Source organism: Macrobrachium nipponense, chromosome 14 (assembly GCF_015104395.2).
Source record: "Macrobrachium nipponense isolate FS-2020 chromosome 14, ASM1510439v2, whole genome shotgun sequence".
NCBI lineage: Eukaryota > Metazoa > Arthropoda > Malacostraca > Decapoda > Palaemonidae > Macrobrachium > Macrobrachium nipponense.
Genome location: NC_087207.1, coordinates 86,232,205 through 86,248,676, shown reverse-complemented (window position 1 = coordinate 86,248,676; position 16,472 = coordinate 86,232,205). Strand labels below are relative to the sequence as shown.

Here is a 16,472-nt window from a genome sequence, read left to right as displayed (position 1 = left end):
GTCGAACTGTAGTGATCATTTACACAGTCGAGTAACTGATTCAAATGACATGAAATGAAACTACGACTAACCTGGAGGGTTATGAACGGTTACGAAAAGACAGAACATTACTTTAAGAACACTTAACTTGGCGGAAAATTTATTGATAAGTAAAATAAATGACGGAGGCAATAACATGAGACTAATGAAAACTAGGCAGCCGATTTAGAATGTGGTTCGATGCTAGGCCTATGTATGATGGGACAAACGAACCAGGTTTTTGTTGGTATGTGGATTTCAGCCTCTAATAGATCAAGATGAATAGAACATTTTACAATTTTGTTGTCAATGGGTTTTATCAATAGTGATAATTACGCAAAGTGACAACAACCACGAAAACCAGTGAAGTGTAACTAGGTCTAGGCCAGGGACCGTGACTTGCACCGTAGTTGTTACGTTCGAGATACCACGATCTGTACAGCCGTCGTTTTAGAGGTTTAGAATGTTTAGAAGGAAGGAAAAGCTGAAGAAAAATAAACATTATCAGGGATGCCATAAATGTAAGCTATATTATCCTTTTCATACGAACGAGAGTTTACTCAAATTTGCACTAGAGAAACGATATGGATGTGTTAAACCAGGTGTGGACAAACTACGATGCGGCTCTCCAAAGGAAGTCATGCGGCCCGCAGACTTTTACGGGCTGCTCTATGAGCAAGAGCCCGTGCTGGCATAAGGTCAGTTGAAACTAAAACAACCCCAGACTTTTAGTAGATATGAAAAAGAAAGGTTATTTTGTCTTTCAAATGTGTGTTGTTTGAAGTTACTATTAAATAAAATCGTTTTCTGAATTAATTTGTATTTCAAATAAAGATGCATTTCATGTGAATCTTCTATAATTAATAAAAAATTAATTGCATATTTCTTTAAAAGACTTTTATTTTGTCTATTATAAATATTAATTATTTGTTGAATGTGTATGTGGCTCTATAAAATTGTGAGTTTTTGAATGTGGCCCCTTCTTCGACCGCACACACACACATACCACACACACACACACACACATACCAGATGGTGTAGCAATTAGTGGAGCCATTTGCTCCTTTCTTAGCCAAAATAATTTGACTTTATTTGAAGTGAAGTGGCTAAACGATTCTCCAAATTTTATGATATGTTTAACTAGTTGGCCGATGGTATAATACTAGACTATCGACGACGAAATTTTGACAGGGTTCGCCTTATTGCTACAAACAAATGATTATGTTCTTTTATTAGTCTACACAGCTTTCAGAAATGTACTGAAATAGTAAACTATATAGCATGATTGACAATCATGAAATTCATGATTTTCTTTCTCCAGATTTCTCTCAAGAGTGATGGAGCACATACGGGTATCCTGCTCAAGTGTCCAGGGGCCGCCCGAATCAGAGTCTCCAACTCCAAGCGGTTCAGGACCAGCAACCGAAGCCGGGGGAGATCGAGGCCGCTACCTTAATGACAGATGAAACTCCTGTGATAGTGCTTCCATGAGAGGCGGGCATCGTTGCTTAGCCGCTGACAGAAGCGAGTGTGCATTCGTCAAGTATCTCCCAGGACAAGAAGTCTGTCCTTTGCCAGTCAGCGAAAGTAAATCAGCGAAAGTACAGAAAATGGAAAGGTTAGCTTTGGGAGAACATGCACCTACTGCCACAGGACGTTTTGCAGTACTTCCAATATGAACAGACACTTACGGCTGGAGCACGGTGTTACTCCGAATACGAGCAGCAGGGTAAATATAGACACAAGGAAAATTGCCAATAAACGTATTATGTGCCTCAGATGTGGGAAGGACTACAAGTTGTGGAAATATTATTCTTGTCACCTCAAACTAGGCCGATGTAATAAGAAGAACGACCAGTGAACTGAACTCTTATTTCGAGGCTACTCGCAACTTTGCGATAATTAAAACATATTTTGGGTCAGTGCCTGAAATGGTTCTTTACTTTGGCACTGTTTTTCCTTGTTTCTTTGTTAAAATATTTAAATGTCATTCGTCAGGGATCTCAAAGAACAACGTGTTCTGTTTTTTATATCTTTCACATTATTTCCTGGTGATAGTTAAGCGATGGATTCTACAAGATCACTTTTAATACTTACGGGCAAGGTGCTGGCAGTTTGCCATTATTCATTTACATTATTGCTTTTGTATATCGTTATCTTACATTATTTATATTATTGTTACTGCTATTATTTGACCACAACTCTCGGTAAAATGTGTGCTTTTAAATATTAAAAATAAATATTTAAACATTCAAATGTATATCCGATGTTTTTATGTTCAGCAATGTTAGTATACACTAAGTTATAGTTGTTAACGCTGTGGCATATCATAGATGTCTTATTTAAAAAAATGGTTTCTAAATGAAAAGTTATTTTTATATTAAACTGAGTTTTTTTTTTGAGGGGGAAAATCCACCTACACTTAGTTGACGTTTAATCAGGTTGAAAAATTATTTCTGCCTTTTAGCAATAGTCCAGAAGTCGGTAAAAGAAAGATGATATAGTACTATATATAATTTTATGTAACTATCTAAATAAAAATCCAGAACTGGCCTAAAATGCTTCAGAAAGAGAAAACTCTTCAGGTGAAGGTAGAAGGAAAATAAACAATGATGAAGAATAAGAGAAACATTAATAATGTCATCCTCATTACATCACTGATGCCCGTGTAAGGTCTTAACTTCTCAAATCCACTGCTGGGAGCCCTCATTCCGATATTTAAATTTAGTCAAATGAGGTAAACTTGGTTTCGTCACATGAGAAACTTGGCTTGAAAGTATTATTATATTATTATTATTATTATTATTATTATTATTATTATTATATTATTATTATTATTATTATTATTATTATTATTATTATTCAAGACCCATTCTACTATGCGAATTTTGAATCATTATTATTATTATTATTAGTGTTATTGTATATCACGGTCATCCTATTCGACTGGGTGGTTTTAATAACACCATTAATATAGACCAGTTATAGACAATCTCGCAGGTTATGAAAGAAAAAAATTATTAGAAAAATAGAGAAAATTCTTTATAAGATAGAATTTATTCAGTTATTATTATTATCATTATTATTGAGATGAACCTTATTCATATGATATACAAGCGCACCAAAGAGGGCCACTGACTTGAAATTCAAGCATTCAAAGACTATGACGTTCATTGGGAAGTGGTAAGAGAAGGTAATGGGAAATACAGAAAGAAGAGATCTCACATACTATAAAGAAACAGCAAATAGTTTGGAATGTCGTACATGGCATAAAGTATTCTGGTACTTAAAGAGAAACATCATTGTCTAGTATTTGTGGTTACCGGACATTCTGTTTTTCGATATTGACTAGCAAGAAGAGTACTCATGCTGCCAAACGGCTAGGTGAATCTGGGCGAAACTTATGATAATAATTATAGTAAAAAAATTAAGCACAATATCGGGTTGTGCCTCTTGTATAATCGGATTATTGAAGTGTATTATTCAGTGCTTCATACAAGTTAAGTTTCTCTAAACATCTTTGGAACATAAATGGAAAAATGTTGCTTCCAGCGAGAATTTAGTTATAATTATTCGCTGGAATAGGTACCACCAATATTCATATTTAATATAAAGCAAATTACTATCTAAGTATTTTCTGTCAATGTTGTTACTATAACGGGTTTAACATAAATTCAAAATAATCCTTTTCTGAAACTTCTACCGCTCTACCTTCATTTCAGTTCTGTGGCTTGAGGCTGATGGTGTCTCCATAACTGCAATATTAATGAGAGCAACAAGGCAAAATAGTAACAAACTAATCAAACAGAGAATAGTTCACATCACAATATTTCAGGAAATAGCACATGGATCGGCCTTTAAATAGAAGACAACTGATACAAGCAAAACTAGACTAATTACAAGATGGCTTCGCACGGCACAAGGGAGATTGACATTTACATACAGTACATAAACTAATTTTGTTAATCTGGAGTTATAGCTCGGCCATTTGCTGCTGACACGGACGAATAGCTAGATAGCACATATGTTGACATATTCGGTAGGGTGTTGTGGAACTTAAAAAGAAAAACAAACAAATAGATAAATAAAAAAAATTAAACAAGAAAAATGACGTGTATTCGTCATACCTCTCTGTGAAAGGACGGCCGAGATGCCATAGCAATCACGTCAAAGAACCAAAACGCCTAGATAACCGAAAATCATGGCTGGGGTTCTGAAGTTCGTCGATTGCTGATTGCCGAAGTAAATTTTCCACACTAAGTCTACAAGTAGTTCAACAGGTCCCAGGATTGATAGACAGTACACAGCTATCCGTCGCTGCATTACTGTGCATCTTCGCGACGTAGCTTAGAAGATTACCATAGGAGAAAACGAAGGAAATAAGGGAATGAAGAGTGACTATTTGGCAAATGTTTTATCCACCACGTTCTCTTCTCTTTCAAGAAATTAGAGGTACTGCTGAGCTGTAAGATATGAATAGTCCTTCACTTCTGTTACTAAAAAGGACGATCAGGTGAAGCACACCTTAATCCGGGTTAAGAGAGTTTCATTGTCTGTGACTATGGTGAGGTCAAAATACGGAATGACTTTTCTTGATCTCAACTTCGACCAAAACAAAAACAAAACCAGGCCGGTTCAAATCACAACCAAAATAAATGAATATGTAAAAAAAAAAAATCATCACGTCCCACGATCAATATTCTCATATTTTACGGTAAAATGTACGAAAATATCTTCCACAACTCCATTTTAGTACATGGTATAAAAAGTACTAGATATGTACAGAGGAGGACGGACATTGACGAAATGCCGTCCTTACACTAGTAAATATCCCAGCTATTTTCAAATTCATTATTTGATGTTTTTTTGCTGCGGGAATCATACTTATTTGTTGGATGAGAGAGAGAGAGAGAGAGAGAGAGAGAGAGAGAGAGAGAGAGCGAGAAGAGAGAGAGAGAGAGAGAGAGAGAGGTACCGGTCATATACATGTTCCTTCTTCGAGACGAAACACAACATTAAATCAGTTGCTTTGTACAGGAATCAGGGAGAGGCCCATCCACTCTGCTTTCAGAGGAACTGCTCTCTCTCTCTCTCTCTCTCTCTCTCTCTCTCTATATATATATATATATATATATATATATATATATATTCACTTGTCACACTTTACCAGATACGTATGTGATAATAATGAACATAATGCCCACTAACTTCTCGACACACACATTATATATATATATATATATATATATATATATATATATATATATATATATATATATATATATATATATATATATATATATATATAAACTAACACACCACTTGTATGTTGCAATCTATACGTCAGATACATTAAAGAAAAGAAAATAGTGAAGAACTTCAAAAGTGAGCATAACAGCAATTACAAAAATAAAGACTTACTAATAAATAAATAATTGATAAATAAAAAATTCAGCAGGGAATCTGATTAACGCTTACGAGACACGGCGTGAAGAAACACTCGAGATATTCCGAGTGTTGTCTCTCCTTTGATTAAGCGCTGAAGAAACACTCGAGATATTCCGAGTTGTTGTCTCTCCTTTGATTAAGCGAGACACTTTAGGACGATTCATTAAAAGTTCCATCGGCTCGTGCCACTCACGCGATTCGTTCACAAACGGGCCGGAGGGCAGCCGATTGGACTTAGTCGGAAATGGCTGCTTAAACAAATAATAATAAATAATAAACGGCCGGAGGAAAAGAACCAACGAAACGATCTTCCGAGGCGTTGAAGGAGTTTTGGAAGTTGATTACCGAAGGAGAAATAAACGAAGAATCCTTCGCTCAAAGAGGGGACTTTAATCGACCTCGAGTAAATACTGTTTAACGAATGAAAGAAAGATCTTCGAGTGCCAGAAGTAAGCGATCAAAGGGAATGAAGTCGAACACTCTTTGACAGCCAACTTCACTTTGCCTGCTGAGTATTGGCCGGATGTAGCCTGTCAATGGTCTGTCAAGGAAGTGATCTGTTTCCCCACTTTTTTATGATGTGACAATTTTCTTTCTGTTTTAAAGCCAAGCAAAGATTGCGCATACGAAAATATAAATAATACTCATATCATGGAAATATGTATGAATGTATTTGGTTAACGATTATCGACGTCGAGTCTCTCCATACTGTGTGGTGACACACACACACACACACACACACACACACACCCACACACATATATATATATATATATATATATATATATATATATATATATATATATATATATATATATATATATATATATATATATATATAGTATATATATATATATATATATATATATATATATATATACATATATACTAGAGAGAGAGAGAGAGAGAGAGAGAGAGAGAGAGAGAGAGAGAGAGAGACTAACTTGTATAGTTATCGTACACATAATTACCCATCTCTATTCATGCTACAAATAGTAGTCATTATGCAATAATTTTTTATTTATGTGTGTACTTGTAGTCCCAGTAAAAATTTCCAATTTTTCTTTTGTTAATTCACAGCTTGAATATATTTTGTCGCGGAAACAAGAGTTTCGTACAAAAACGCAAATGAAACCTTTAAAACGGCCCTCGCCGGGAATGTATAACCATTAGATTCAAAATGTTTACGCAGTGCGCAGATTCAATGGGTAAAATAAATGCAAATTTTTCGTTGATTTGTCCGCTCCGGATTGAGGATATTTGAGACTATTTGTCGTGCTGTTATTGTTGACATTCAAATCCAAATGAATTAACTTTATTATTTTAAATCTGCGAAGGCCAAGAGACTTCCCTTATTAGGTTGGTGTACTTTCAATGGTTCTGCAAAAACAGTTATATATGTAAGGTCACACTTTACTTTCGGTAAATCTGAAAATGCCACTTTGCATTAAATTAACCATAAAGCGCTTACTATATATTTTTTCAATCTGTCTATATATATATATATATATATATATATATATATATATATATATATATATATATATATATATTATATATATATATATATATATATATATATATATATATATATGAACAAAGTTACATCCACGAAGGAATATTGAAACACTGGAGTGGAGATGCGAAGTATATACTTTACTTTTGTCTTAATTACCAAGATGGATGGTAGTTTAAACTAAGAATTAAACCCTCTTCTTATCTCAGATGGGGGTCGTGATCCAGGATTAATATTTCTTGGGGTCATCATCATCTTTATGTTCTTTACAGTCTCTGGTTTATGTTTTACAGTCATTCCCAAACGGGCTTGTACTAAACACGTTGCAAAGGTGATACGTATCGGATTAACTCCTTTGGGTTTGTTTTGTTTGTATGGTGTTTTTACGTTGCACGCGAAAACCAGTGGTTATTCAACAACGGGACCAAACGACTTTACGTGACTTCCGAACCACGTCGAGAGTGAACTTCTAATTCATCAGAAATACACATCTACTAACCTCTCAGTGGAATGCCAAAGAATCGAACTCGCGGCCACCCAGGTTGCAGGCCAAGTCCATACCGATCACTGAGGCGCCTAAAACCTTTTATGGATCACTACCTGGGAAAGACCCCAACTCCCGTTGAAAAAGTCAAAATCATATTTCTCTCGATCAGTCCATATTTTAATTTTTCATCTTTTAATTTCCCTTTCCCTGTTCTTTCAGAAAGTGAAGAAGAGCGGAAAAGGTCGAAAAAACAACTGCAGAGACGAGCTTTCAGAAAGTCGGCAGAAAGGGAGCCTCCTTCCCTCTGTGATCAACAAAGTTTCTTTATTCGGAACTTCTGACATCCTGTTCAAGTTGAGTTGTAACCTTTCCCCTCTGCTGCACAATAAGGAGACATCGAGTTTCCCTGATGTATTAAGTTCCACCAGACTTCAGCAATCTACGTAATGGCACTTTCTCCTTCTGGGGAAAAATATTTGCAAGACATTTTTCAGAGATCGGCAGAGATTCTAAGTGTCTCCATTCGAAAATCCAATTTCAAACCGGTACTTCCTTCCGCGCAAATAAAGTAGACAACTCGTTCAACATTCTCTCCTAATATGTATAGACTTTTAGTAAACAAGAGAAGGCTTATCCTTTACGGCAGAACTAAACTTACGAGATCCGGAAATCTGGCGACTTAAGAGCAGACAAGAACTCTCTTTCCTGTTTTCACGAATAAGAGATTTACTTCCCGAGTCCAATGAATGGGCGCCTTCCATTAATTTGCTGGAGTTGAACACAGAGGATTTTGTGTTATTATTTCTGTCGTTATTGGGAAAGTAAATCCGTAGCAGTATGCTTGTTTGATTTTGTTATTTAAAATATATTCAGCATAAAACTTTCATCAAGGAGGACCATGCAGGACATCGAAAGCTTTTTGCTATATATGTAATAAAATCAAACAGTAATTCTATTGTGCATTTACTTTCCCATTTTATTGACTCGTGTGATTATGGATTTTCTTGGATTATTATTATTATTATTATTATTATTTTTTTTTTATTTTATTTTTTTTTTTTTTGCTCTATCACAGTCCTCCAATTCGACTGGGTGGTATTTATAGTGTGGGGTTCCGGGTTGCATCCTCTGCCTCCTTAGGAGTCCATCACTTTCTTACTATGTGTGCCGTTTCTAGGATCACACTCTTCTGCATGAGTCCTGGAGCTACTTCAGCCTCTAGTTTTTCTAGATTCCTTTTCAGGGATCTTGGGATCGTGCCTAGTGCTCCCTAAGATTATGGGTACGATTTCCACTGGCATATCCCATACTCCTTCTTATTTCTATTTTCAGATCTTGATACTTATCCATTTTTTCCCCTCTCTTCTCTTCAACTCTGGTGTCCCATGGTATTGCGACATCAATGAGTGATACTTTCTTCTGACTTTGTCAATCAAAGTCACGTCTGGTCTGTTTGCACGTATCACCCTATCCGTTCTGATACCATAGTCCCACAGGATCTTTGCCTGATCGTTTTCTATCACTCCTTCAGGTTGGTGCTCGTACCACTTATTACTGCAAGGTAGCTGATGTTTCTTGCACAGGCTCCAGTGGAGGGTCTTTTGCCACTGAATCATGCCTCTTTTTGTACTGGTTCTGTGCAAGTGCCGGGCATTCACTTGCTATGTGGTTTATGGTTTCATTTTTCGTATTGCACTTCCTACATATGGGAGAGATGTTATTTCCGTCTATCGTACTTTGAACATATCTGGTTCTTAGGGCCTGATCTTGTGCCGCTGTTATCATTCCTTCAGTTTCCTTCTTTAGCTCTCCCCTCTGTAGCCAATTGCCATTGTCATTGCTGGCTAGTTCTTTAGTCTGTCTCATGTATTGTCCGTGCATTGGTTTGTTGTGCAGTCCTCTGTTCTTTCTGTCTTTTCTCTGTCTCTGTATATTTCTGGGTCTTCGTCTACTTTTATTAGTCCTTCTTCCATGCACTCTTTAGCCACTCGTCTTCACTGGTTTTCAGATATTGCCCCAGTGCTCTGTTTTCGATGTTGACGCAGTCCTCTATACTTAGTAGTCCTCTCCTCCTTCCTTTCGTGTTATGTATATGTCTGTCCGTATTTGCTCTTGGGGTGTAGTGCTTTGTGTATTGTCATTTGTTTCCTGGTTTTCTGATCTATGCTGCGGAGTTCTGCCTTCGTCCATTCGACTATTCCTGCGCTGTATCTGATTACTGCACTGCCCCAGGTGTTTATGGCTTTTATCATATTTCGGCGTTGAGTTTTGACTTGAGTAATCTGCCTTGAGTCTCTGCATATATTCTTTCCTGATCGTGTCCTTCATCTCTGGTGTTTTATATCTCCTCCTTCCATTTTCCCTAGGTATTTGTATCCTGTCTCATCTATGTGCTTGATGTTGCTCCCATCTGGTAGCTTTATCCCTTCAGTTCTCGTTACTTTGCCTTTTTGTTTTGTTGACTAAGGCGCATTTTGTTTTTCTATTCCAAACTCCATCCTGATGTCCCCAGATACAATCCTTACAGTCTGGATTAGGGTATCTATTTCTTGATGCTCTTACCATACAGTTTGATGTCGTCCATGAACATCATATGGTTGATTTTGTTGCCTCTTTTCTTGAGTTGGTACCCTGGCATCCATCTTCTGTAGTACTTTTGTCATGGGAATCATGGCTACTACGAAGAGTAGTGGGGACAGTGAGTCGCCCTGGAAGATCCCTCTCCTGATATTAACCTCTGCTAGTCTTATTCCAGAGCTTGTAAGTATTGTATTCCAGTTGCGCATTGTATTTTTGAGGAAGATGATGGTATTTTCCTCTGCCCCATATATTTTCAGGCCATTCTATTAGCCATGTGTGTGGTATCATGTCGAAGGCTTTCTATAGTCTATCCATGCCATGCTTAGGTGGTTTTCCTTCTCCTACTCTTCTTCATTACCATTTTGTCTATCAGGAGCTGGTCTTTTGTGCCCCTACACTTCCTTCTGCAGCCTTTCTGTTGGTGGGGGATGGTGTTTGTCTCCTCTAGGTAGTTGTATAGCCTTTCACTGATGATACCTGTTAGTAACTTCCACATTATGGTAAGCAGGTGATAGGCCTGTAGTTACTGGCTATATTTCCCTTACTCTTGTCTTTTTGTACTAAGGATGTTCTTCCTGTGGTCATCCATTTGGGTGCTTGGTGATTTGAGATACAATGCTGGAGTTGTTCTGCTATTCGTGGGTGTAGGGCCATTGAAGTTTTTGAGCCAGTATCCATGGACTTCATCGGGACCTGGGCTTTCCAGTTTGGGAATTTTCTTTAGTTTTTCTTTAGTTGGTGTCTGACTGTGTCGGTCGTGAATTCTGTGATCTTTGTCTGTGAATCTTTGTTTATATTTTTCTCCCTGTTTTTCTTCTTCGTTACTTCCTGGAGCCATGTTGCATGTTTGTTGTGTGATACTGGATTGCTCCATATGTTTTCCAGAGTCTCTTACTTGGTTTGGCTTCAGGAATTTCTGGGTGGTTGTCTTCCCCTCTTTAGTTGGCTGTATAGTCTTTTCTGGTTGGTTCCGATAGTTTGTTTTGTTGGTATCCTTATTCCTGTTAATGTACGTTGGATCTTGTGTGCTTTGGCCTTAAGCCTCTGTTTTACATCTTCTATTGTATTGTTTAGTCCCCTCTCTTGTACTTTGTTTTTCTCGTTGAGTTCCTCCCTTGTTTTCTTGCTTCTTAGCCTTTTTTCTGCATCTCTTTCAGTTTACTCAAGTCAGATCTCATCACCATGATTTGCTTTTCCAGGCGCCTTTTCCAAGGAGGTTGCTGTTTTGGTTTCTGTTGGGTTGGTTGTGACGGTGGTGTGGTGTTCGAATCCCCATCAGTTCTGCTACTAATCTTGCTCCTGCATATGTCAAGTTATTTGTTTCTGTGATACAGGTGGTGTGTATTAGGCCCATCATTCAGTTGACCTCACTTGTTTTCTCCCTTAATTTCTTGGTGTTATAGGCTTTCATGGAGGGGATCTTTGTTCTCTCTGTATCTGGCTCCATCCATTGTCTATCTTTTCTACCCATTCCGTCCTCTCTGTTACTTTCGTCGGTGTTTCTTCGTGTGTCGTTGTTGATACCTCATCCTCCCTGTCGTCTTCTGTGGCATCGTCTCTCAGTTCGTCTTCGTGTAATTCGTTGTCGTGTGACATTTCCCTTTCCAGTTCTTCTCTTTCTGTTGGGGAGAGCCAGTTCTTTTTTCTTTATGTTCCTTACTTGGTCTGCCAGCCTCTGCTCTGTTTGGGGTGTTGGGTTATTCCTCTCATTCCAGATGTTGACCATCTTCTTCTATATCCTCTCTCCGTCGGGTTGCTTCTGATGTAGCATCTCCATATTTCCTTATTTTCTTCTCTTGTCCATTTCTTCCTTTTTGCCTCTGTAGCTCCAATCTCGGCTGTTGATTACTGTTGTTGTGGTGTGATCAGTTGCTGGATGACGACCTCCAAGTACCTGGACCGTCTTCCCCTACAATTGGGTTGAATACCTGGTTGCCGGGACGAGGCTCCTCTGTTGCCAGAGGTTCCATTTACGTCGTTGTCGTTTATTCCTTCATTTCTTTCCATCATTGCTGAGTTTTGCTATTTAACCCATAGCTGGACCCTACCCCATCAGGATAGGTACTCATTTACAGCTGAGTAGACTGAGGAAATTATGGTAAAGATCCTTTCCCAAGGAATCAACGCCGAGGAGAGCGGTCACCCATACCAACGACTGACCATCCCCAATGTTGTTAACTTGACTTAAGTCTATTGACGACCTAACCCACTCCTCCACGGCGCCACATTATTATTATTATTATTATTATTATTATTATTATTATTATTTTATTATCATTCAGAAGATGAGCCACATTCACATGGAACAAGCGCACCAAAGGGACCATTGACTTGAAATTCAAGGAAGAAGTTAGAGGACGAAAAGGGAAATACAGAAAGAAGAGACCTCACTCATTAATAAATTAATAAACAGATAAACTGTATTGAAATGCAAAGAGAGTAGCATTGGGGTTGCAATGCATTGCATCTCCGCTTGAAGTTCTGAAGTTCTTGTTGCAGTGCATCCTCAGGGAGACGAATAAAGCACTTTCATAAAAATCCAGCCATTCTGATCAATTTAGTTGCCAAATAAATGTCATACAGAAATGCAAACATTTTCAGTAAAATTCATGAATATTTCATAGGCATTTCAACAGTCCCTAAACTCTGCTTGAAAACAATGTTTGTTATAATATATGAGAGAGCATCATCTGCAAGACCTTCCATCACTGCATGAACTGAATGAAATATATTCCAACTTCAGTGCAAAAGAAATTCATTGCTGAGTGATTTACTTCAACCGGTCGAGTGAAATCTAATCACGGACGCAATATTGAGGGACTCGACCATGCTCTCTGGTGGCTGCCATGAGATGCTGGCCAGGATTTACTGAGTGAGTTTATTGGTGCATTGCATTTGCAAGGCAAAAGACATTCTCTCTCTCTCTCTCTCTCTCTCTCTCTCTCTCATCTCTCTCTCTCTCTCTCTTAGCATTATGTAGTTATTACCTTAAATGTTTTTGTATGTCATATTGTCTTTGTGTCTCCTGCTCTCTCTCTCTCTCTCTATTGCTAGAAACATTATACACACACACATATACATATATTTATTCATAGTATATATATATATATATATATATATATATATATATATATATATATATATATATATATATATATATATATATATATATATGTGTGTGTGTGTGTGTGTGTGTGTGTGTGTGTAAGGAATGTTAGACTAACGGCATCTCTTAATTCAGCGACAATGCCATCAAATCATGACGGGAAATTGGGAAATAATGAAAGAATGAGAAATGCATCAACGAGAGACAACTTTGAAGAAAACTGAGAGATTGTCCTTAGAATCCGACGAAGGGAAGAAACGACGAGTGAAGAGAAGAGAACAATAAATGAATCGTAAAGGCAACGCGAAAGAATGCTTAAAGAAACGTTGACCTATGGTCACCCCTTCTATCTGCAATGGGCTCCTGGTTCCAGGCTGACATTTTCCAAAACGAGGGTAGGATTAGTATTCATAAAATGCATCTTTGAAGGTTTAACACATCGCTCTCTTCCTCAAAGTAAAACAACTTATGTCCTAATTGACTTTATATAAAAGTTAATCACCATGGATGCCTCTAATCAGCAGGAATTTCGCTGGTGATCAATAAAAGATAACATTTCCATAATAAGGCATGTGAGACTTTCCATCATGTAACGAAAACACTTTTGTTGTAATTTATAAATGTTACGTATATCTTAGTTTTAGTAAACCACTGAGCTGATTAACAGCTCTCTTAGGGCTGGCCGAAGGATTAGATATTTTTACGTGGCTAGGAACCAATTGGTCATCTAGCAACGGGACCTAGGTTATTGTGTGATCCGTACTACATTATATCGAGAAATTAATTTATATCAACAGAAATATATTCCTCTGATTGCGCGTAGGCGCCGAGGCGAGAACCGAACTTCGGACCACCGGATTGTTAGCCAAGTGCGAAAACCACTTGTCCAACGAGGAACTCTTTTGTTGTAATGACTTGTTGCATCAACATATGGGCGAAATGGATGGACAATGGGAAGCAACGTTTTCCATATCAGACGGACGTCATGAAAAAGTGCAGAAGACTCCATGAAAGCAGAATGAAGTCCAGCAAACGCAGTCGCAACAAATCGTATCGTGCGCATAAACTTTCGATAAGAGTGCACTGACAAATGAAGTATAAACGCGGCCAGAGAACAGGAAACTTCGAAAAGAATTTTATGAAAAGGACAAACTTTACAGTTGTACATTCGGAAGAGAATTCCAGGAACACACCTCGTTCACTTTAGGGTAGGAAGGTCTGGTCTACAAGCGACCCACTGACAAAAAATCCTCCAGCCTCCAAAGAGCCTCTGGAACCTGAATGAAATCTATTGTTCACTTGGAAATTTTTCTTGGCGATGGATCGGCTCACTCAAAGGAACTCCATTGGATTTATTACGTAAGGAAATAATACATTTTATAAAGTTGGCGTGGTTGTGAATAATAATAATAAATAATAATAATAATAATAATAATAATAATAATAATAATAATAATAATAATAATAATAATATAGCACGTTTTCTAACAAACACAGACTTTTTTTATTCAAACATACAATTGAGCATTTCTATGAAACATGACATGAGTACATTAACATTCCTACTTTTTAGACAATTTTCTCATTACCTTCTAAAGTTTAGATCATTAACCGACAAACAAAAGAAAGCTCTTCGAGAGAGCAAGGACAACAAGCATATATTAGTACGGTACGATTAGAGGTCAGATTCAGATGTAGATTGATGACCTGAGACTTTGCGAATACGTACAGGAGATCAATCTTAATTTCATCATTAAGTCCCAAAAAATCCATGCGAAGGGTTTTCTAGTTATGGCCACAAAACGGAAGCCATTATGGATTTAAAAATAAAAACTATTATGGCTTCTAACTGGTAAAGAAAAAATATGGTAAATTCAATATACATAATTTTTGGTAAATTTCGTGAAGTTTATTTAAAGCAAAATTGAAACCCTCAGATATCCTATCAGATCTTATCAAGTTGATCGAAGTTGAGAGAGAGAGAGAGAGAGGAGAGAGAGAGAGAGAGAGAGAGAGAGAAGAGAGAAGGAGAGACTAGGCGTCCATTAAAATGATAATCGGAATATTGTTAGATACGTAATCAGTATGTATTCTCGTCACTTGTGTAGCCTCCAGTCGTCTCTGCAGCTTGTAAAATGGGATTACAGAAAGCCATTTGTATTGAATAGAATACAAAATTTAGGCCTAGGGCCAAGCGCTGGGAATATGAGGTCATTCAGCGCTGAAACGGAAATTGACAGTGAAAAGGTCTGAAAGGTGTAAATACGAGGAAAACCTCAAGCAGTTGCAGTTTTTTTTTTATGAGGTTTTTGGATAAAAGTAGGATAAAAAAGAAGAGAATATGATCGGAGGTACAATAAAAGGAATGAAAGGGTTGCAGCTAGGGCCTGAAGAAACGCTGCAAAAAAACCTTTAAGTAATGCCTGCAGTGCGCCGCATGACTTGGCATGATATCACTACCCTCCTACGATTTGTATCTGCCATGACAGTCAAGATGGATGGAAAATTCAAATTTCATTCTTTCACGTAAGTGTATAAATAATAATTTCCTGAACGACAAGATATCTCACTTATTCTTTCAAGCTTATCTATGTAATAGCTACAGGCCATGAGTTTGAGAAATATATATGGGAACACAAAATATGAAGTATCACAATTATTCTTTGAAACATGATATATATATATATATATATATATATATATATATATATATATATATATATATATATATATATATATATATATATATATATATAATATATATATGACAAAACTTTGAACCAAATTTGAATGGGGAATGAGTTACGAACCTTTACATAGTACGTATTTGTAAAGCGCGCATGTATATATATTTCGACGCGGGTAATACCGAATGTGTCTTGGAACATTCATATATTTATTCTACCGAAGAGATCTTTTACAAGAAGCTTCTCTTCTGCCAAAATGAAAAACTTCGAGGGTTATGAATCTGAGGAGATACAGCTTCCTTTCAGACGAACACATTTCCATTCTATCATTACGGCCTCAGAGACTGGCTCTAACGATACACCGAGGAACGGACTGCATGACATGAATCACCAGAGCTTCGGAACTTCCCTAAGAAGTGTCTGAAGCCGAGATTTTTACGATTTCCAACATCCGTTTCCAAGAATTCCTTTGACGCGACTGATCTACTTCTGACTACGTAAATCATTTGAATTTACGTTAACAAATTTTGTATTTTCGCATTCGTTTTCTAATACATATTCATTCCTAAATAATTTTCATTTCAGACATTTCTTTTCTATGTAAAAAGATAAATAAAAATGACAAACATT

At 37.1% G+C, this 16,472-nt stretch overlaps 1 protein-coding gene across 1 annotated transcript in view; it reads left to right on the top strand.

The window, feature by feature from the left end:
- Nucleotides 1-601: 601 nt before the first annotated feature.
- The window catches only part of LOC135226336 (uncharacterized), a 144,928-nt gene continuing 129,057 nt past the window's right edge, over nucleotides 602-16,472 (top strand). The window contains exon 1 of the mRNA XM_064265766.1: nucleotides 602-716. Within this exon, the coding sequence (XP_064121836.1) occupies nucleotides 603-716 (114 nt within the window). The 5' untranslated portion in view covers nucleotide 602. The remainder of the gene's footprint in view (nucleotides 717-16,472) is intronic.